At 42.7% G+C, this 23,711-nt stretch overlaps 2 protein-coding genes across 12 annotated transcripts in view; one reads left to right on the forward strand and one right to left on the reverse strand.

Moving 5' to 3' along the window:
• Positions 1-13,540, forward strand: part of LOC127005609 (ninein-like protein) — a 175,462-nt gene extending 161,922 nt beyond the window's left edge. For 7 of the 11 annotated variants that reach the window (XM_050874568.1, XM_050874571.1, XM_050874569.1 and 4 more), the window contains 15 exons: positions 1,787-1,891; positions 2,664-2,831; positions 3,207-3,331; positions 3,650-3,749; positions 4,342-4,449; positions 5,080-5,310; positions 5,467-5,568; positions 5,827-6,069; positions 6,690-6,764; positions 6,875-7,001; positions 7,663-7,751; positions 8,024-8,083; positions 8,417-8,549; positions 9,098-9,198; positions 10,964-13,540. In XM_050874568.1, coding sequence (XP_050730525.1) covers positions 1,787-1,891; positions 2,664-2,831; positions 3,207-3,331; positions 3,650-3,749; positions 4,342-4,449; positions 5,080-5,310; positions 5,467-5,568; positions 5,827-6,069; positions 6,690-6,764; positions 6,875-7,001; positions 7,663-7,751; positions 8,024-8,083; positions 8,417-8,549; positions 9,098-9,198; positions 10,964-11,122 — 1,926 coding nt within the window. In that variant the 3' untranslated portion in view covers positions 11,123-13,540. The remainder of the gene's footprint in view (positions 1-1,786; positions 1,892-2,663; positions 2,832-3,206; positions 3,332-3,649; positions 3,750-4,341; positions 4,450-5,079; positions 5,311-5,466; positions 5,569-5,826; positions 6,070-6,689; positions 6,765-6,874; positions 7,002-7,662; positions 7,752-8,023; positions 8,084-8,416; positions 8,550-9,097; positions 9,199-10,963) is intronic. The other 4 variants (XM_050874573.1, XM_050874574.1, XM_050874575.1 and 1 more) reach the window with 4 other exon arrangements.
• LOC127005612 (aldehyde dehydrogenase, mitochondrial-like) lies at positions 8,157-23,450 on the reverse strand. The gene is made up of 12 exons (XM_050874578.1): positions 23,308-23,450; positions 22,778-22,951; positions 17,146-17,250; positions 16,602-16,742; positions 15,935-16,181; positions 15,541-15,728; positions 15,144-15,293; positions 14,746-14,883; positions 14,475-14,639; positions 14,057-14,214; positions 13,654-13,802; positions 8,157-8,582 (listed from the first exon to the last, which is right to left on the reverse strand). Exons 2-11 carry the CDS (start codon positions 22,898-22,900, stop codon positions 13,655-13,657), a joined length of 1,563 nt encoding a protein of 520 aa, XP_050730535.1. The 5' UTR covers positions 22,901-22,951; positions 23,308-23,450; the 3' UTR covers positions 8,157-8,582; position 13,654.
• Positions 23,451-23,711: the final 261 nt, after the last annotated feature.

Below are 23,711 nucleotides of genomic sequence, written 5' to 3' on the forward strand. Positions count from 1 at the left end.
ACATAAGAAAGGTTACATGTGAGGAGTAGAAAATGCACACAGAGTTAATGATGAGGGAATGACATAAGAAAGGTTACATGTGAGGAGTAGAAAATGCACACAGAGTTAATGATGAGGGAATGACATAAGAAAGGTTACATGCGAGGAGTAGAAAATGCACACAGAGTTAATGATGAGGGAATGACATAAGAAAGGTTACATGTGAGGAGTAGAAAATGCACACAGAGTTAATGATTTGTGAATGACATAAGAAAGGTTACATGTGATGAGTAGAAAATGCACACAGAGTTAATGATGAGGGAATGACATAAGAAAGGTTACATGTGAGGAGAAAATGCACAGAGTTAATGATGAGGGAATGACATAAGAAAGGTTACATGTGAGGAGTAGAAAATGCACACAGAGTTAATGATGAGGGAATGACATAAGAAAGGTTACATGTGAGGAGTAGAAAATGCACACAGAGTTAATGATGAGGGAATGACATAAGAAAGGTTACATGTGAGGAGTAGAAAATGCACAGAGTTAATGATGAGGGAATGACATAAGAAAGGTTACATGAGGAGTAGAAAATGCACACAGAGTTAATGATGAGGGAATGACATAAGAAAGGTTATATGAGGAGTAGAAATGCACACTGAGTTAATGATGAGGGAATGACATCAGCAAGGTTACATGTGAGGAGTAGAAAATGCACACAGAGTTAATGATGAGGGAATGACATAAGAAAGGTTACATGTGAGGAGTAGAAAATGCACACAGAGTTAATGATGAGGGAATGACATAAGAAAGGTTACATGCGAGGAGTAGAAAATGCACACAGAGTTAATGATGAGGGAATGACATAAGAAAGGTTACATGCAAGGAGTAGAAAATGCACACAGAGTTAATGATGAGGGAATGACATAAGAAAGGTTACATGCGAGGAGTAGAAAATGCACACAGAGTTAATGATGAGGGAATGACATAAGAAAGGTTACATGCGAGGAGTAGAAAATGCACACAGAGTTAATGATGAGGGAATGACATAAGAAAGGTTACATGCAAGGAGTAGAAAATGCACACAGAGTTAATGATGAGGGAATGACATAAGAAAGGTTACATGCGAGGAGTAGAAAATGCACACAGAGTTAATGATGAGGGAATGACATAAGAAAGGTTACATGAGAGGAGTAGAAAATGCACACAGAGTTAATGATGAGGGAATGACATAAGAAAGGTTACATGTGAGGAGTAGAAAATGCACACAGAGTTAATGATGAGGGAATGACATAAGAAAGGTTACATGCGAGGAGTAGAAAATGCACACAGAGTTAATGATGAGGAATGACATAAGAAAGGTTACATCGAGGAGTAGAAAATGCACAGAGTTAATGATGAGGGAATGACATAAGAAAGGTTACATGCGAGGAGTAGAAAATGCACACAGAGTTAATGATGAGGGAATGACATAAGAAAGGTTACATGCGAGGAGTAGAAAATGCACACAGAGTTAATGATGAGGGAATGACATAAGAACGGTTACAAGTGAGGAGTAGAAAATGCACACAGAGTTAATGATGAGGGAATGACATAAGAAAGGTTACATGCGAGGAGTAGAAAATGCACACAGAGTTAATGATGAGGGAATGACATAAGAAAGGTTACATGCGAGGAGTAGAAAATGCACACAGAGTTAATGATGAGGGAATGACATAAGAAAGGTTACAAGTGAGAAGTTACATAGAAGCTACAGAGAGGCTTTAGAGCATTTTTGTGACCTTGGGGATGTACCTATGTGTTTCAGGAGCTGGAGGAGGAGGTGAACCAGCTAAGAGAGGAGCGCCAGCAGCTGTCCCACCGCCTGCAGCAGCAAAGGGAGGAAATTACACACCAACTGGAGAAGAAGGAGGTAAGCTCAGGGTACCTCTTCCTCCTCCCCTTTGTGACCTGCTTAGTGCCTTCCCTTCCTTTCCTCGCTTTCCCACCTCTGATTCCCTGATTCCCTTCCTTACCAAAAGTCTCATTTATCCTTCCATCCATAGCTCTGATGACTTGTGTCCCCCAGGAGCTTCCCTTGAGGAGGTGGCCATGGTCGAAGAGTCTCAAGTTCTCCCCCAGTGCTGTCTCAGTCACTCCCCATTTGTAACATTCACACACACCCCTTCCCACCTTTCTCCTTCAAGTATTCCTCAGTCCTGTCAATCCACCTTACTTGTGTTAGCCTCCCTTCCACTCCCTACTCTCCGTTTTAGCTCCTCACAAGATCACCTTTCTGTATGCTCATAACATTCAACACCTTGCTCTCACATCCATACTGCTGCCTCTCATGTGCATGTCTTCATTGCTCACACCATCACATTCTTATTGCACATTTCTTTGCCTGTTGAGACTCCATCCATGCCTTTGTTTCAGAGGCATTGGTCAAGGTTGGAAATCTCTTGTACCTTCTTTCCCCCACTCTTCCCTCTCTCCTGTGGATTGTATGATTTATTTTATTAATCCAAGTGTAATATTAAGTGTCAATCTCTGCAAGGTAAATTTTTCATCTTTTCTACCTCCTCCTTTCTACGTTGACACTGCCATCTCAAGTGAAGAATCCCAGTAATACAATGATCACTCCCTAACCCTCCTCCTTCACCACAGGACACATTTTATTCCACCTTGCTGCCTCCCTCTGCCAGTTTGAGTGTGAGGACCTGCTGAAGAAGGTGGTGCGGGTGGAGGAGCAGCTGAGGAAGGTCACCTCCCAGCTGGACACCTCTGCCCCGCCCCCGCCCAGCCCCACCCCAGGCTTAGGCAGCACGCCCAACACCTCCACACCTGTCAAGGGAAGCCTCTCCAAGGACAGAGTGAGTGCTCAGACCAACATTTGGCCACTATTTATATTTCTGAGTGGACTACTGAATGACTGCTTTGGTTGATCAATTCAGGTTTATAAAAGTTTCTTATTCCTAGCTGTGTCATTACTTATAAAACAGAATTATTAGTCATGAATAAGTACCTGTAAATGTGTGAATATAAATCTGTGTTAAATTATTTTTATGTTTGATGCGAAAGGCAAAACAACACAGAAACATTTAGTTCAAATATTTATTTTTCTCATGGAAGTCTTTTACTTTATTTGAACAAACATTTTATTTCTACATTATTCATGAATGTGCTTATTGTGTGTCTGTTTGCATGTGTGTGTGTGTGTGTGTGCGTGCGTGTGTGTGTGTGTACAGTGTGGGTGGTGCCTGGACACACAGGGGCAGCTGGCGGTGGCGCTGGAGGAGCTGGAGATGGCCCTGCGGCGGGAGGAGCAGGAGCGGGTGCAGCGTGTGGCGGCGCAGAACCTTCTCTCCGCCAGGTGAGGGCCATCAGTCACCTGTTGAAGGGAGGGTGAGGGGGGCTGTTTCACCTCTAATCCATTTGTGATCAGAGTGACCTTGTCAAGTTCCTACAAGTTGTATTGTTTATGCAGTACCTTTAACAGATAATACATCAGTCACATTTATCATGCATGTTTCCATATAATTATGAAGCATTGCATATTGTTTTTTGAAATGTTAAAGAACAAAGTCAAGCTAATAAGACTGGTAAAATAATACCATTGTATGTCTGCCTGAAAATGCTTATATGACTCCATTTATGATTTCCATTTATTTATTATCTTTTGCCTCTGCAGAGACGGCCCATCTAGTGGAGGGGACTCAGGGGCAGAAACCACCACCACGGCCTACCCTGAGTCCTCCACTGCTGATTGTCGGACGGCACCTTCAGCGGAGGTGAGAGATCACAAAAGAGAGATTTGTCATTCAATTGTATGTGTTCATGAGGTATGGGCACCCAGCAATGCTATACCATTCCACACCAGTCATGCAGACATAAATAAGAATAACTCTAAAAACTGTAATGCATAGAACGGAAAGCATGTATGAATGAAGTAGTGCAGTGGAGGGACAACTAATGCCAGTCATGTGCAGCACACAGTATGATCTCACTGTCTCCTTTTCTTTATTAATGCTACATCTGTGTGTGTGTGTGTGTGTGTGTATTTACCTGTAAGTACACATGCAGGTGTGCGTACGTAAGTGCATTCTTGTTACTCCTCAGGTCTCTTTTCCTCCTCCTGCCTTTTTTCCCTCCAAGAAGCATCAGATTTTACCCTTATCCTTATTCTACCTCTATTGTCTTTTCTTCCTCATTCTGCACCTCCTTTTCCTCTGCTAACTCCTCCATCTTTCTCCTCATTTTTATACTATGCCTTTTATCTCTTCTCCCTCCTCAGACTCCTTTTTTCTCCATTAACCTCTCCACCTTCGTACTCATCATTTTGCTTCTCATCTCTCCTTTCCTCCCCATGCACCTCCTCCTCAGGGCAGGGCCGGGGTGTTGGAGGGGAGGTACAGAGGGGTGGAGAGCCAGGTGGCAGGACTCAAGCTGGAGATCCTGAAACTCCAACAGGAAGCAGCAAGTCTTGTGCAGGTAGTGGTGGTGGTGGTGGTGGTACTTGTTGTGAGTTGATATGAGTGGTGGTTAGCGTTGAGGGTGTGACAGTGTTAGCTCTGGTGATACACTACGATCATTATTTTTTGTTGGTGATGGGTGGGAGTGTTGTGTAGTGACTGCATTCTAGTTGTCCTTGGCAATCTTGGTGGTGGTGATGGTGGTAGTGGTTCTGTAGTGTTTGGAATGGCTATTATATTGACAAATGTTGGTAGTACAGTAGTGGTGGGCATTGCTGGCCATCACTCACAGCTGTGTATATGAGATGAAGCTGTTGTTGTTATGTAGGAGTAGGACCTTCTAATAATACATACCCTGATCATTATATTCAGTTTCACATTTACAACAAGACACCTACAATTATGAAGTGACAAAAAACTAATTAGTATCTATTTTATATAAACATCTTTTCTTTCAAAACTTTCTGTGGTCAATGACAGACTTTTTGCAAATTAATTACTTTGTAAAAAAACATGTGCAGTATGACCACTTTGTTTTTAGTCTTGGTAATTCAATGCTCTCCCTTCTCCACGATCTCTGCTGCTCTCCACTTTCTCCTAACTATATCTTCCCTGCCTCCTCTCCCCATTAACAATCTTCCTTCCCCAGCAGGCCGAGGTGTCAGAGGCAGTGCCTTGGGGTGAAAGGTGCCGAGCACTGCTGCAGAAGGTACAGAGGAGGAGGCAAGCCCTTGCCCCACACCCTCAAACCCCACCCCCTTCAGAGGACAGCAGGGAGGAGGAACAGCAGCAGAAGGAGCAAGAGGCCAAAGAGAGCCAGGATGGAGAGGCCTCATCACCACAACCTGCCAAGGATGACATGCAGAGGCTTGAGGAGGAGGTATGAGGCTCCCTTCAATGACTGCCATGTACCAGTGTTCATCCATGTAGTTTCTGATGCAGAAGGAAGAGATAAAATGTAGGATGAGGCTGCGTATTCCTAGTCACTGTGGATTTCTTCAACACTAATTTTCCCTTCTCTGTTATCCTGGTGCAGATTCAAGGACTGGAGGTTGACCTGGTGAGGGAGCGAGACAGCCTCGAGAAAACCCGCGCCACACTCATGGAGAAGAACACCAAACTGGAGCAGGATCTCGAGGTGAGAAATAGGCAGGCACAGGAAAGTAAAGATGATAAAATAAGGGAAAAGAAATTGTAAAAAAATAATGGAAATTTTATAGGACTTTGCAAAGGAAGGGTAGAGTTCTCATGTAGAGCCATTACATTGGACTAAAATGTGCAACAAAGAAACATAGGAAATGGAATTAGAATGTGTGGTAAAAGTAACTCACCTTTCCTCCGTGCTCCAGTTAGTGCCTTAAGGTCACTGTTGTAATAATGGAACCCTCTTCTTCAGTTACTGCGCATGGAGTTTGACAAGAGTGAAGACTACTGGACCCTAAAGCTGCAGGAGGAGCAGGACTACTACGAGGAGGAGCGGCGCCTGTATGATGACAAATTTTCAGCACTGGAGAGGAAGATCCGAGAGTACGAGGAGCTGGTGTTGGCAGGAGGAGGGGGGGCGGGGGGTGGCCGGGAGGCATCCGAGGAGTCTGACCGCCTCTCCACCATTGATGAGAGTGTGATTTGGGAAAAACAGGTGTGTGTGTGTGTGTGTGTGTGTGAGATGAGGAAAAGATGTACAGTGTGAAACAATGTACAGTTGCAGACAAAGGAAGTTGATACACCTTACTCTTACTTTATTATGATTCAATAACCCTTTCACATGGGCAAGTTTCCTCTCCAGTTTATCCCTTACTCTCTCTTTCCCTTCCTTACCCTCCCTTCTTCTACTTCCAATGCTAGATTTAGGCACAAGTTTTACAAACTACAGCTTAGAGCCTCGTAATTTGCAAGAGCCCCAAGAAGATTCCAGATTGGGTCTTTTAGTCATCTTTTAAATGTTGAAGAAACAGAAATGCAACAATAGGAATTTATTACAAACTAACAAAGAGTACAGGCATCTGTATAGGTTTTCAAGTTTTGTAAGACCATCAGGCGTTATGTTTCAACAAAGAGCCTAAAAGCCTCATACAGCTTAGGGCCTCATCATCCAAATTTAACACCATCTACTTTGTGACTCGCTGAGAAGAAAGAGGCGACCAAGTCACAAGTGTAAAAGGTGGATCAATATTTTTGTTCACGACTGTGCATGTCACGTCTGGCAATGTTATACTCGCCATGCCACCATCTGACCCTCTCTCTCCACCTCTCTCTCAGGTGACAGAGCTGGAGGAGGAAGTGGCCCAATTGAGGGGACAACTGGAGGACCTGCGACAAGAGAAGCTGTCAATGGTGAGGGCTCCACTCCCTTGCTGTGCAGTCTGTTTCTGTTTTACATAGACGGTTAAATTTGTTGCATTTTGTCACTCATTCACCTGTCACTTTTCCTTTCCCTACCTAAGGAAACCCATGTTGAGGCCTGTGTGGCAGAGGAGCGGCAGCGAGCCAGCCAAGAGAGGGCAGTCCTGCAGGAACAGGTCGCCTCTCTCTCCTCACAGCTACAGCAGACTCAGCAACAGCTCTCATCAGGTGTGTATTTACCTAGTTGTGACATACGGGAAGAGAGCTATGCCCGCGCTGTCCCATCTCCATATCCACTCTTATCCAACTTTTCCTTAAAATCATTAATGTTTCTTGCACAAACCACCTCCTCCTCCAGCCTTTTCCACAGCTCAGTGCTTCTGTTTGGGAAGCTAAACTTTTCACATCTCTCCTACACGTGGTCGCCCTCAACTTCTTTCCACACACACAGGTCCTCTCTGTCCAAATACTCCATTCCATTTGCCACCCTGTACACTGCTATCAGGTCTCCTCTTTCTCTTCTTCTCTCAGGGTTGTGAGCCCCATTCTATTGTCTCCTGTGTGTGTGTGCTTGCGTGCATGCATGCATGCATGTGTTGGGGAAGTGTACTGAATGTTTGAGCATATAAAGTAGAATTATACATAAGGAGTACTAAGAAGCTGTTGAATTTTTATGTAAATTAGAAATATTTATATAATATAAATTAAGTATTATTGCAAAAGTTAATGGATCTGGTAGAGTTTAATAAATGGGTAAAGAAAGTTGACTTTAGTAGCTAGTAAAGAAGGAATGCAGTTGCATTTGGTTGAAGTAATAGCATAAAGCAAGCAAGCAAGCTAGCCTCATGGACAGATATTTTGACTAACACAGTATGTATTTGCATTGTAGTCGTGGAAGAGAAGGAAAACATGAAGAGAGAGGCAGAGCAACATATTCAGCAACTCCTGAATCAGCAAGAACAGCAGCAGCACCTGCAGGTCAGCATGCTTGGTATTCGGGTAGATGTGTTTATCTTCCAAACAGGAGAAATACTTAGCAATATACAACTTATTATGCCAGTAAGTCTTCACAGTGGGCACCTATGGCAGAGAGATTCACTCATTTGTGTCCAAGCATTATTAAATTTTTTTGTACACATTGCTGCCTGTTCTTGTATCCCACAAATTTCTAAAACTTTTACTTCACCCCAACAGTGCACTTACTATTCCTGTGCCCAGACCCGTAATTACTATGACCTTCCTTCCCATAGGTCGGGTCAGCTCCACAGGTTAATGGTCACTTGCATGAAGGTCGTCGAGGTCAACAGCCGGTATGTTTCTTTGAAATGTAATCTATTTCTTAAAAATAAGTATCCTGGATCAAGGGATAATAATATGGCAGAATTACTTCTGAATATTGTTTGATTTAATAGAAAATATATCATGAATTCATAGTACAAACAAAGAAGCTGAATTCCATCACCTGCATAAAAGATGAAAAAACATGAAAATTAACACAATTTGCAGTTAAGTGCCCATGTATTTAATTTCCCCTCCGGAAGAAAATATATTGTCTAATTTATCTCTTCCCCTTTATCATTCTTCTTTATTCCCCTTTATCCTTAACCTTATGCCCCTCCCTCTTCTCTCCTCATTCCAACCAGGAGTTTGGCACCCTGGGGGAGGAGACCATCAGGGTGTGCCTTCGTGCCCAGCTGAGGCAGTGCCAGGATCGTCTCAGGTTTTTGGAGGCAGCACTACGGCACCACCACACCCACGCCCACCATATCCTTACTGGTGAGGAAGAGGGAGACTCATTTCCTTTGGCCTCTGTGGATGAAGGGATAAATTTGTAGATGAAGATCTTTGGTTTATGAGCATCAGGTTGTGTGAACAGGACCATGCCACACACTGCCCTACACTACACAGACACGTGTGATATGTAAGCTATGTAAATAGATAGATAGATGGGCTCATTTCCTGAGAAAAAAAATTCTATCAGACAAACTTTAGATTTAGAGAGATCATCGTGTTTCAAACTTACCAAGTTCCTATAATAAAGCTGTGGATATTATGCAGGAGATAATATAGAGCTAAGAACATTCATAAATTCAAAGCAAAGTTGGACAAAAGCAAATATGGAGACTACAACATGTGCCAACATGAGCTTATCTCAAATCCTGTTTACTACAACTAAGTAAATACACACACACACATCATCTCTGTTCACTAAAAACTTTAGTGGAGTCACTTCAGTGTACTAATTATGTGGGGACACAAGTTCCTTGCATTGGTTAGTGTCACAGTAGTGGTGCAAACAAATTTTAACGTATTGTGTATTACAGTGACCCGGGAGCAACATGCAGCTGAGGTACAGAACTTGGAGAGCATGATGGCAGCTACACAGCAGATGCTTGGCCAGCACATTGCCAAATACAAGGACCAGGTGAGGGGTTGCATTATTTAGTGCAATGAATACAGTGGCACATAATTTTGGGGGAAAAAGCAGAAAGGGTTTCAGTTACTGTTGCAGGTGGCTGATGCTAATCCATTCATCAATGAAAGCCCATCCTCTCTTGACAAGGTCAGAGAGGCTGCGGCAAAGTTGAGGGCTGGAAAGGCACCTGGTATCTGTAACATCTGTACAGTGCTGTTCAGAGCTGGAGGTAAAGCCATGATCCATGGGTTGCATGCAGTCTTGACTGCCATATGGGTATATGGTAATCAGTACCATTCCTCTCGACTGGATAGAATTCCTGTCCAGAAAGGGAAAGGGAACTACTAGGACTGCAACAACTACCATGGTATTATGCTGCTCAGTGTGCCCAAGGTGCTTGCCTATCTATTGCTGATGCAGATTCACAGCCAGCTGCTGAAGCTGGAGAGACCAGAGCTGTCTGGGTCCACGCCTGGTAAGTCTGCAACAGATTGTATCCTAGCGCTTCACATACTGGTGGAGTGCCGACACGAGTTTCAACGGGATACTTCCAGCCTATGCTGATCTCAAGAAGGAATTTGATTCATTGCATTGCAAGGCACTATAGGATCTCCTGCAGCTCTATGGGATTGCAAGGATCGTTAGTTTACTAACTGGCCTGCATTCTGGGACAGGGGTCCAGCTTCTTTCCTATGAAACCAGGAACAAGGCAGGCCTGTTTCCTTGTCTTATCACTTTTCAATGCTTGTATGGACCGGGTACTAGGCAGAGTTGTAGACCAGAGTTATTGTTGAGCATCTGTAGGCAATACTAAGGTCACTGACTTTGTTTTAGTCAGTGATGCAGTAATCCTTGCGGAGTCACTGCAGACAGTCTTACGGCGGATTGGTTTGGCCCATGGTGTTATGGACTAGCTCAGCACCAAGGGTATGGCATTGCTAATATCAGTGTAGAGGGACAAAGATCCAGATCTTCAAGTCCCTTGTACCCCCTGTCATGGCCTTGAAGAGGCGGATTGATAACATTGGTAATGAGTGCTCACGCAAAATCATGGGAACATGTTTGAAAGACTGTGTCAAACCAGCATTTACTCCATGAGATTGATTCTGGGCTTAATACCTATGTATTCTATCAACCACAACTCTGGCTATGCAGGCATGTGGCACACTACTTAGAAGCTGACCCTGTTCACCAGGTTGTTTCTGTAAGAGACAACTATGAGTGTAGGAGACATAATGAATGCCCATTGTCCATGGCTGAGCAAATCGATAGATCCTGCCACGAGGTACTTGTGATAGGAAGGGAGCCCGCACAGAGACTTGCCAAGAGGAACCCCCAGATGTAGTGTTATGGGGTGGGTGAGGTGATGCATTCCCTGGTGTATGCCCCCCTTGATTGATAACCAGTGTTGATAGGTGACTTGGTGATACTGTAATTAGTATGTTCTCATCCATTATGAAGAAAAATGTAATAGCACATATCAATAGTCTAATATGACCATCATTTAATGCAACATGCTGTATTCATACAGTTATTCTGACAAGGTGTGTAGCCTTGTATTCTCACTGTGCTCCTAGCACTTTATAAAATCACAAATGCTGTGTAACATGCTAACACTTAACTGCCTATGTTATTTTAAGGCAGCCATTTTGTCAAGCCAACAACAGAACATTAAACCTTCCAGCTTTTGTCTCAAGGCTTATTGGGGCAGATGTCTAAATTTAGAATGTTGCTAAACTATACAAATAAATGACACCTTCTTTTCCTTCCTCAGCTAAGCAAGGCCAGTCGCAGCGACTCCTTAGTAAAGGAGCTCTACTTGGAGAATGCTCAGCTCATGCGTGCCCTCCAGGTGACCGAGGGGCGCCAGAAAATTGCAGAAGAGAGTAGTCGGAAGGTGCAGCTCTCGGCTGCTCTTGCATCTATGTCTTAGGCTATTGTAATGCTAGCATCCTACACAATGCCCCTACACTATTTATTGGTAAAAAGACATTCTTGATACAATGGTGCAGTATAACCAATCTTGTGTATAGTGCATGCCATAATTGGCCTAAATTACAAGGGGACTGTATGCATCATCCATGCAAAGACACACCATAAAGCCCTGCACACCCTACCTCTGCCATGAATGACCTAGATCACCCCTACACCTTTCAATTCCTTTGGGGCAGAAGACCCGAGATGCCTTTGCCATGTACAATGAAGACTTAAACACTTCCTGCCAAAGAGGTCTCAACACCCCCTGCCATAACATACCTAACACTTTGTTGCAGACAATACATCAGTACATTGATTTCTCACAATGCCTAGGTGTCTGTTTGATGAACCCTACTGCATAGCTCCCTTCTCATCCATGTCCCTAATTACTATGTTGTTTCATTCACACACGCAGCACACTCAACCATTCATTCCTAGCTGGTGCTCCATAGCCATCTCCTCCCGTTTTTTCAGTGCCTGAGAATCATTGAGACCTGATGTTATTTTTGTACTATAAAGATAGTTAAAAGTTCCAGTCACACCATTCAAGAGGCCTGTTTTAGTTGAAGGCCATGCTGTTTTACTCCATACAGTATATTTTTTTGTGAAATCCTGAAATGGAGAGGGAACCCATTGCAAACCTAGATTGTCACCAGAGTTATTACAACCAATGATATATATTTAAACTATTCACTGGTGCATAATCACAGGTAGGCATGAATAGAAAGCCTTGCATCTGGTTAGGTTTGTATAGTGTCTAGCAGAAAAGTGTGAAGCATCCCCTACAAAACAACTGGTAATGCATCAAATCCATCCCCACTGGAGGGATGGAGCAACAATACATAACTCCCTCTCTTACATTGTCAGTCTGCAACCAAGCACTAAGCACTGACAGAAAAAATCATAGTCCAATAATAAAAGAAAAATAAAAACATGGGGAGGGTGCATTACCACCTTTCAGGGAATGCCTCAAGTTTTAGACAGTCAGGCCGATGAAGTCATAGCTAGGTGACAAATGTGTGTTTCTAGGTTATTGTAGAATAGACAAAGAAATGAAATAATAGTTTAAATGTATGTATGAGTAGGATGTATATGAAAAAAAGCTTAAAAAAGGAATGGGTTGAATTTGCGGCTGTGCTGCAAAGTTGAGTAAAGGCTTGTGTTAGACGGCTGAAGGGAGGAACATTGTAGTTCAGTATCCATCTACTAAGCCCCGGCACAAGACTTGGCTCCTGATGGATAACCACCACCCTTTCTCCCCTAACTAGTCTACATATAAATAAAGCTTTCCTGTGTGTGTGCTGCAGCTGTTGTGGGTTATAAGGTCATGTTAAGGTGTTATATGCATACTATACATCCATAGCCTATCAAGTAGTAGTTGATGTTCCTGAGAATTACTCATTGATGGGCATTCTTGTTAATCATCTCCAGGCACTCATCACCTCCTACATCTTACACAAACAAGAAATCCAACAAACAACAGCCACAACCTTTCATTCCATCCACACCTCTCCATCCATCCACCAGACTATATTGGATGCCTATGTTTGGTCCAGTCGCCCCACTGCTCACACACTAAGTCATGTGCCTCCATACCACTTTCAGCAGCCTAGTGCTCCACCAGGTCCCCATGGCAACAGAGTGTGACTCAGTGTTGTAGTACCAAAGATGGTATTGTGTTCGTGCCTGTGTGTGTGTGTGTGTAGTTGAGCATGTGCCATACTGAGAGAGTCACCCGAGTGCCAGTATGTTCGCTGCAAGCTAAATGGCATTCTTTGATTTCTCTACTCGCCCCGGCCCCTCGATTAGCTCCAATTAGTTACAAAATTTCTTTTATAGCAGTTTCTTGATTTTAAGGTGGTGTGAAGTAAGCAGTTATGCATTAATATGTTACTTGAGATGATGCTTCATCAATTTAAAAATTGTGATATTATTAATGGAAATTTTGTGAATTTAACTAATACCAAAAATTCCAAACTCACACTATGATGCAATGCAATTTCAGTGTAAAGTAAAAATCTTGGATGACTTATTGGCCAAGTCAAGAAACCACTGAGTATGTCATTAATGGCTTAACTGCTGAACAATTCAAGTAAATTATTTTATTTTACTTTGTTGTTTGTAAATACAAGATTACCATACCTGCTCATATGCAGTTGGTTGACTGACCCCTGATAGGAGTGAAATAATTTTATTGCAGATATTACAAAATAAAAATCCCCCAAAATCAAATAAACATGCCATAGATTATTACCCCATTCTGTACAAATCAAGCTGACCTCATCAAGGGCAATGCTGGACTATTGGCACACAGATATACATATGCACACAATTGTTGGAAAACAACAAATTACCAAATAAAGTTTCCTTATTTGTTCTTTGTTTGATGTCCCTTCTTCCTTTAACTCCATTCACAAGTGCTGTCTGCATATTACCTACACACCACCTCCCAGCTGAGGCCACTGAACAGTTGACAAAACAGCTTACCTTATGCATTTTTAATAGGGAGCTTGGTGATAACAGCCTTCACCTCATAGTAGTTCCTCAAAGCATACTCAGAGTTCTCCCTTCCCTGACCAGAGTACTTATATCCTCCGAAAGGCGTCTGAGCATTCAGGACGTCATAGCAGTTGACCCTGAAAAAGATAAAATTCTGTAATACTGGTTGACAAAATTCAATTATGACTGCTACTATGAATACATACACAGACATCTGGGATAAGCAAGTGCTGTCACTCAATAGCTGTCTTTTTACAAAGTTTCACATAAGTATAGGAATAAATAGTACATAAAACAGTGACAGTGCATATAGGGATATTGCAAGTCTTAATAATGAGAAAACAAAAGGAGACAATTCGTTCTTCATCAATGATACAATGAAATCACTTGCCAGACAGTTCCAGCCCGCAGCCCCTGAGAAAAGAGGTTGGCCTTGTCCAGGTCCCTCGTGAAGACGGATGCTGCCAGTCCATATTTGGTGGCATTGGCTCGCTGGATAACTTCACCTATGTCCTTGAATCGCATGATCTGCTGAACTGGGCCAAAGATCTGCAAAAATTAAACAACAAATTCAGCAGCAACAGTAATTAGAAGCCAGTGACAGAAACAGTAGTTAGTAATTAGTTATTCTTGTACTTTGGGAACAAGTAAATATTGCTGTGGGTATTAAAAAGACAATTAGTTCACCAGGAACACTGACAAACCCTTGGAGTTTATGCAATAAGAATTCAGGGAAGCCAAATGACAAATGTGAAGTGAAAAATGGAAGGAAAGGAACTTTTTTTGAAGCAAATACTTCAGCATCTTACCTCCTCCTCAGCAATCCGCATGTGGTCTTTCACATCAGCAAACACAGTTGGCTCAATGAAATACCCTTTGTCTCCCTTGCGGCTTCCTCCCACACACATCTTGGCTCCTTCCTTTTTGCCAGATTCAATAAGTTCCAGGATCTTGTTCATCTGCATCTCATCCACCTAAAAATAAATATTTTTTTTAAGATCTCTATAAGATAATGCTTAAAAGAATCAATCCAACTGCTTACATAACCTTGTTAGGCACAAACTCTTCCTTCCCACCCACCTGAGGCCCCTGCTCGTTGTTCAGGTCGAAGGGATCCCCCACTGTGCGCGCCTTGGCCCGCTCAACACTACGCTCCACAAACTCATCATACACGGAATCCTCCACAAAGATCCTGGTGCCAGCACAGCAGCACTGGCCCTGAGTAGCAACAAATAGGGAATGTTGGTTAAAATAAGCTATGCCTGGTTCAAGATAAAATACTTTTACGCCAGTATCAAGTCATCTGAAAATCCCTTAACTATCTTCCAATTCTGTTAATACTGCAGCCTTTGTGCAATAATACAGTCTTGAGTGAGGCATCAAAATTATGATTTATGCAACCAACTAACTGGTGGTAAGTAACCATATTGATCTCCCTGAACCAGACTGCCAAACTGCAAGCAGCATTCAGAACCAACCTGGTTGAAGAAGAGGCCAAAGTGGGACTGTTCAATGGCATAGTCCATGTCAGCATCCTTAAAGACAATGTTGGGACTCTTGCCACCAAGCTCCAGGGTGACACGCTTCAGGTTGCTGGCGCCCGCTGCCTGCTGCACCAAGTGGCCAATCTGGAGCAGAACAGGTGTGAGATGTAGCAGTGCCATTCATCAACAATAAGCATATTCTTCCTACCAGAAAATGGTACAGGAAAAGATATTAACAGTTAAGGATTTCATCACCATAAAATTATTATATCTGTGCAATACAAAAAGTTCATGATAAACTACATTACGCTGTGTATCTCTACCAAACTTGCAAGCTGATGTACGTCAAGGTGCCCTAGTGCCCTACAGAGTAGACATTGCTGAAGCTCACCTCAGTGGAGCCAGTGAAGGCCACTTTGTCCACGTCCATGTGTGAGGAAATGGCAGCGCCAGCAGTGTGGCCGTACCCGGGAATGACGTTCACCACACCAGCAGGGAAGCCCGCCTCAGCCACCAGCTTGGCTACATAGAGGCCGGTGAGGGGAGTCTGCTCTGCCAGCTTCATCACCACAGTGTTGCCTGCACAAACACAAGACCTTGGCTTAGGAAAAATCACTGAAAGATAAGTTCAATGAATTTTCAAACAAAAGATTCTAATTTCCTCACAACCTAAGAAGCATTTCAGCCACACTGGCTCAACAATAAAGGTGGAAGTGAGTACTTTCCATTCCCTACCTTTTCATTCCAAAAAAAAAAAAAGAGAGAAAAAAATGAGAATGTCAAACCTGTGGCAAGGGCCGGCCCAAACTTCCAGGCCTGCATGAGCAGAGGAAAGTTCCAGGGGATGATCTGTCCACACACACCTATGGGCTCATGGCGCGTGTAGGCAAAGTAAGGCCCATCAGTGGGGATCGTCTGGCCATGAAGCTTGTCTGCCCAGCCGGCAAAGTAACGCAAGTTCTTAATAACCATTTCTAGATCCACAGCGTATGAGTTGGAGTAAGGCTTCCCATTGTCCAGGGTCTCCAGGCTCTAAAGTGCAAGATGTATGGACTCATGTTACTGTCACCCCTCCCTTCTCTTTTATCTTGCAAGATTTTGCCATCTCCTGCATGAGTCTTACTCTATTGATCAATATCGCTATTATCAATAAGCTATACCTCCCTATTCCTTTATTTTGCATTATTTTACCATTTCTTACATGACAGCCTGATTGATAACAACAAACTACTTTTCTTTTTCTCTCATCTTGTATAATTTTAACCTCTCCTGCATGGCAACCTTATATACCCCTATGACCAATGCTACTGTTATTGTAAAACTGTATCTCCCTTCTCTTCCATCTTGCATGATTTTACAATCTCCTGCATAATAAGAACCTCATTTTGCCTTGTCTTTTATTGCTCCACCTTGCCTCACTTGACATCACCACAATGCTGAACACCAACTCACCGCCAGGTACACCTTGTCCCGCTCGATGAGGTCCGCCAGCCTGAAGAGCAGTCGGCCCCGCTCGGAGGCATCCATCTGCCGCCACTCAGAGTTCAGCTCGAAGGCCGCACGGGCTGCCTTCACTGCCTTGTCTACATCAGCCTAGGACACATATTATGTTGGCTAATCAAAAAGATTATGTGCCTAGATTAAATGTAGACAGATTTATGAAGTACCTCATGATGAATGCATGCTACAATGTTGAGGTATCTAGAGTAGAAAGTCTATAATGCATTGCAGTTACTAAGAATAAAGTAACTACTGTCTTCCATTTTCCATAGTAACTAGCACCACTTAAAGTAAGAACTCCAATCTAATAAAGTAATGCAACCCAATCAAATAAACCCCACCAGGTGAACTAGCCTAGACCCACCAATTAATCTAAAAAAGTCCATTCAAATAATAGGTTAGTCGTTTTCATGCTTCAATTTGACAAGTGATCTGATCATCATATTACAACAGAGTACTTTCCAAGGAGCACACACAAGGGCTGTAGCTGACTCACCTTGTCCCCTTCCTCCACCATGGTGATCACCTCACCGGTGGCAGGATTGACTGTCGGGAACTGCTTGCCACTCTCGGACTTGTGGAACTCATTGTTGATGAAGATCTGGTGGTGATGAAACATGTCACTTAGGTATTATAATATTAATAAGGCCATGATGGAAGTGTTAAATAATATCTCAGCATTGGGTAACAAAGACCATAACTGAAGTGGTAAATAATATCCCAGCATTAGCCAGCAAAGACCATGACTGAAGTGGTAAGTAATATCCCAGCATTAGGTAACAAAGATCATGAATGGAGTGGTAAATAATATCCCAGCTTTAGGTAACAAAGAGTATGATTGAAGTGGTAAATAATATCCCAGCATTAGCCAGCAAAGACCATGACTGGAGTACTAAACATTATCTCAGCATTAGGTGACTATGTGCTATAATAGTTAAGTCAGAGATGAAACTTTTATTTTGTTTTAAAGATTCAATGAATGTAATAGACTGACCAACACTCATCCACTCTACTGATCCATTTCACTGGTGGCCCCCCTCCCCCCTTGACACCCCCTCTCTCCATCCTGCCCTAATGTAGTACTCTCGTCAAAAGATAATCCTCATTCTTGTCATGTGTCCAAACCATCTCGGAGCACACACTTCAGTTCAACCACTTAACAATCCAAATTTTGCCATTACACTCATATCAAATCTCTCATATATATATGCTTTCATCGCTTTCTCCATCCCATCCTGGCACACCACACACACCTCTTATACAGCATCCCTGCCTCTGGTGCATATGACAGTTAGGATAAAACATGATTTATTCTTGTAATATATTCAATAATTGATCTATTGCCCTCTCTAGAAAGCTATTTTCTCACAACTTTCTTTAATCTATTTTTATATAATTTCTTGATGACCTCTCTGTTAAAGATGACAGTCTAAGTAATCTATATATGTATTCATTAATGTTAATCTTTTCACTCAACAGCACCCATCTTCTCATTCTTCTCAACATAGTTTTCAAGAGCAAATTCCATACTGTACTGCTGCTGCATATTTGACTGATGGTCTTAATGATGTGATCTTCTTTACTGTTTCCTCATTGATGTATGTTAAAGCTACTCTTATTTGCTAACAGGTATACATGTTGTTCCTTGCTTTTTCATTTACATGGTCTTCTGGTAATATAGTCTATTACTGATCATTACTCCTAAATCTTTCTCCTTGTCAGATACCTGTAAACTATTGCTGCCTAGTCTATAATTCCAGGCAAGCCTTTTACCTTTTCCAAATTATATTACATGAGTTTTCTGCACTGAATTCCATCTGCCATTCACCTCCATTAATATAGTTCTGTTACTTACTTTTGTGATACCTTAAAGGATTTCTCGTTTTTAGTTCTCTGTATTTAAGCATCTTCAGCAAATATTTTCATGTAGTAAATCACTGTCACTAGTATGTCGTTGACATGTAGCGGAAATATAATTGGTGCCATCACTCTGCAAAGCGACTTAGTATTACCTCTTTCCAGGACCAATAACTTCATCTTGTTTTGGCTCTATTTTTCCTTTCCCTTAGAAAGTCTTGCATCCATTGTAGCAGGTTCCCATAGATTCTCCATTGCATTCAAGTTCCCATATAAACTTTTCTTGAGGCTCTGTCTAAAACTTTTTGAAGTCAAGAATATTCTGTCTACTCATACATCTTTCTTGCACTATTTCTGCCACTGTCATAATAAAACTGGAGATTGGTTGCACATAATTTTCCTTTTATAAACCCAAATTGTTTTCTGGTAACATTTCATACTCTTCCTAGTGTCCTCCCTGTCTGTCTTATTACTTAACCATCATTTTGCTGATGACACTAGGCTATTAAGTGAATCAGGGTAAATCAAAAAGGACAATACTAAATGGTGATTTTATCAGCAAAACAAAATACTAATGAGATACTAATGAGAACCACCTAGATAATATCAAGGACCACCTGTACTGGGAGCCACCAAGTCATTACTTTTTTTTTTTTTTTTTTTTTTTTTTTTTTACAATTCAAGATTTTTTTTTTATCAGCATGTAACATCCAACACCAAGAAAAGAGAAGTAGATGAGCCATCCATTTTAAAGTGTGTAGTGTTCACAAGGCAAAAGGATGATATTGAAGATCATTTGTGATTTTAAAAATACTGCCCCTAGAAGTAAAAATAAAAGAAAATATAAAGGCATCTGCTTTATAGGTATATATTTATGAAAACTACAAAGAGTAATCTCTCTGGGAAACCCAAGTAGCCTAAAGGTAACTTACTGAATGTAATATATGTGTGTCAGCCAAATCATTACAGAGGTACTGAAGACAAGCAGTTTCATGGAAAAAATTATTGATGTACAACATCCCTATGAATATCTTCCTATATTAAGTAGCTTTATAGCCAGTTCAATGAAATAAGAACTATATGAACTTGTTAGTAAAAGAAAAATCACCCTACCATTATAATAATTTTTAACTCAAATTAAAGTGTATTAAAACCAAACGATTTACATTATTTCATTAAAATCTTAACACTGCTAACAACAGGCAAGTTAGTGCAGGAGGCAGGTGTGGTTACAGTTGTCCAAATGAATATAACGATTTAATAAGGGAGGACTTCCCACCTTCCCGCCTCACCCCATGAAGGAAACTAACCCCTCGACCTCCCCAGCACTGGCTGGAGCAGCCTCAGTAAGTAGGTTCTTTTCCTGCCAGCCGCTCCTCCACGTTGAACCTCTGCGTGACGTGAGGCGATAAAGTTAATGACGTACTCCTTGGCTGCACGTGGCCTTAACGCTCATCTCCGCCACATTGGGCAAGTGTTACTTTCGGGCTACAGTAGTTTTCCTTCCCAAAGCACCCATTTATCGAAAAGCCTGAAAGGCCGGACATACAGTTGGGTATAAGCGTTGTCTGGGTCGGGATTCGAACCCGCCCCTACGGATTCTTTTTTTTTTTTTTTTTTACAACTAAGGAGACAGTTCAAGGGCGTAAAGAAATATATATAAAAAAAAGCCCGCTACTCACTGCTCCTGAATAGAGGTCAAAGGAGTGTCCAAAAAGAGGTCTTTGTAAGACTGGGAGCATACGCTGTTTGCCGCGCGTGCCGCGGTGCTATCTCTGTGCCTTTGGCCCTTGAGAAGGTGGACAGGGCCAGTGCACCATCCGGGTTACCACAGTTTACCTTCTCCAGGTATTACGCATTTATCGACCATCGCGAAAGGAACAACAGAGATTAGAATTCTTCAAGCCCGCAAATACGCGGTTAGGCACGCTGACCACTGCACCATGGAAACGCTGATTCTTAGCCATGCACCTTACTGAAGCACGGTGACGGTCCGTGACTCTGATAAGTGTCCACCGGCGCCATATAGGCGAAGGGAAGCGAGACACCTGTACTGTATACTGGTAACACTAACCCGCCAGTCTTGTCCCTTCAGAGCCCCCCCCCCCCCCTTTCACGCCCCTCGGCAACAGCAGCCACCTCCTGCAGGCTGCGGGTGTCGTGCTTCTATTAGAAATCGAGAGGGAAGGAGAGTGAATATTAGGTTTAAAAGTACGATAAAAATAATCATACAAAAACCCCAAGCAGCAGAAACGCCTTGGCAACACGTCACCCAAGCACGTGCGGCGCCTCAACCACTACAGAGTAGGGATGCGAGTTTTGGTCCGAGTACTACTCGGTTTACTCGGTACTTGGATTTGAGTGAGTACGACTCAATTTACTCGGTTCTTGCAATTCAGTTACTTGATCGTTTTAATCACCCCAAAATATGGGAGATTTAATTAATCGATCGATCGATGATGGACTAATAAAGCAAGGATGATGAACTTGGCAAGTCACATTATAGATCATCAGCCTGGGAAATGAAACTTATAACTGCAGTTAAATATATATATATATATATATATATATATATATATATATATATATATATATATATATATATATATATATATATATATATATGTGTGTATACACGCAACACTGGTGGCGTGAAATACGATTGTGTTTTGATTAGCTGCCACATGTATCGACAGATGTCTTATAATCTGTAGTCCTAGCCTTGTGATTTATTTCGAGCATAAATGATTGAGTTAAGTACTGTACGTAGCTCTTTGAAAATAAAAAGGAAAATTAATATAGTTTGAATTTCACATGGAATGTTAGACATTATCTTACTAAAGTCATTTGTCCTCAGACGAAAATGATCAATTTTCATCTCTTTCAACCCTCTGACCTCCCCCCCCTAGCCTAGATGTCGCATGAGCAAAGTTATCATTTAGTACACGGTTTACTTGGTTTTGAAGAGTAATCAAACCCGATTTACTCGGTTTGCAGAAAGTATTCGCGGTTCCCACATCCCTACTACACAGCGGGGGTAACGAATGATTAATCCCCACCGAGCTTCTGCCTCACCAACGTTCTACTCACCCATTTAAATAGGGAATCAACTATGATGCTTTGGTGTGATAAATACTTTACTGGGGGTAGGCATGCATTCATGACTGCATAACTATCTGTCCAGATATTACGGCCATATACTGCGAACACTACTGAGATAATGCATGCATGCTATATAGCTACTCTCCCCGGCCATCCACCCGGCCACAGATGCTGTCATCCCACGACACATGCTACAGGAAAACGCATGATAAGGGGTAAGAGTATCTTACGTGAAAACTGACTTTGACGAGATAAAGGAGTCTTATCGAAAGCCTACTCTTAAAATTTGATTGATACTCCGAGACAAATTTTTAACTGCTATGCCACCCCACCACACACACACACACACACACACACACACACACAGGCACTCATCATACAGGACTATAAAGTTTTATAAATGTATGCTATACATTTACTAAAACAACCATGAAAAAAGTCAAACCAGCAACGCACCCAGTGGCACAGCTAAGGCTCAGCCGCACCGCTGGCTCAAGGTCACGTCTACCCCCCCTCCCCCCACACACACCCCTGCCTACACCATTTGTTTCACACGTTTATCTTTTAAATTGACACTCAGCGTACTTCATCAAACATAGTCATTAAACAGTTTCACTGAGGCAAGGGTTCTTCGTTTCTCAGGACTTTCCCCTCCACCTGTCCACGCGCTGGCCCGGACAATGTGCCTGGCAACACTGCCAACCCTGACCTTGTCAATCGGCCGTCAATCATGGCACCCAAACTAAGACAGCTGTCCATGCCCAGCTCCGCCTTACTTGATCACGGTGCAATGACAACTTATAGCAACAGTGAACGGCAATACAAAAATGGTATAATTTCCGTATTATATCTAGTTTGCCCTAGTTTGTATATCATTTACTTTCTCTATATATCTACCTACTTACCTATTTCATTAGTTTGTATACTATCAAGACGGTATAAACGCACACCAGATAATAGCTGGCCTCATCACTCCTTTCCCAGGGTTCTAGAGATCTATCTAGTCTTGAGCTAGAATATCTGCTCCTCCTCCCCACAAGTAGTGTGTGAAGCTGTTATGCTGACCATTCAGTTGCAGTGACAACCTCCCGGAGGCACGACGTGGCATTACTTCAAACAGCCCTTTACAGATCAGCTGGGTTTTTGTATAAAGTCTCGGACACACTCACCCCGGTGTAGGGCACGTCGGGGGCGGTGATGGGCTGCGGGATGGCCGGGGCGGAGTAGGCCGCGGCAGGCTGCCTGCCCGCCAGCCTGGCCAGGGAGCACAGCCTCGACGATGACCGGAGCATGATGGACGTGTTCAGCGAGTCTGCCTGTAGCTCAGCGTGGCCGCCCGCCGCCTGGCACACACACAACACACGGGTGAGATAAGTACTGCCGCTGCCGGGGCCGGGGGGGACGCCGAGGCCTGACCCCCCCACCCTTGCGTGGAGACAAGGGGCGGGCCAGGTGGCAACAACTACAGCTACCGTTACCTCCAGCATGCGAATCAGGGAGGCTGGGGCCCATTTATTAAATATTACCTACCGCCTCGCCTGCCTGCCGCGCTGCCCCCAGCAAGCCATTTCTACACCTTCGTACTCTCAGATCAGCTGTTCTCGAAGGTCCACCTCTTTCATTATCATTAACACAGTATTTCAGCTTTGCCACTCATATCACGGTAAAGGTAACGTACAATTGGATGTCCGTGACTCACCTGGTTGTTGCAGAAAGACGAATAATTTACCAAAAGGACGTAGAATGACTTAATACTGTGGAGAAAGGAAGTGAAATCCTCCCCCTCCTGGTGTTCGTAGGTAACTGAAGTAAAGCTCAAGGGTTGTCAAGGTTTTCATTTGCCCGCGGACGCGGAGTTGTAAGCCAAATATAGCCCAAAGCAGCCCAACACGAAAATACGGTGTTATAATCTACAGAAACAAAGGACTACGGAAATGAAAAAGAATGCACCTGATATAATATAAGAATCCGTTACTCATGACATACAAATATTTCTCTCAGAACTTTAGAAATGAGCCAAAACAACCTTATAATCCATCTCCACCTCTCGCCTCCTCTGTGCACTCTAGCTGTGACCCCGCCCAAAAACAGCCAATAATGCAA

Source organism: Eriocheir sinensis, chromosome 30 (genome assembly GCF_024679095.1).
Source record: "Eriocheir sinensis breed Jianghai 21 chromosome 30, ASM2467909v1, whole genome shotgun sequence".
Classification (NCBI taxonomy): domain Eukaryota; kingdom Metazoa; phylum Arthropoda; class Malacostraca; order Decapoda; family Varunidae; genus Eriocheir; species Eriocheir sinensis.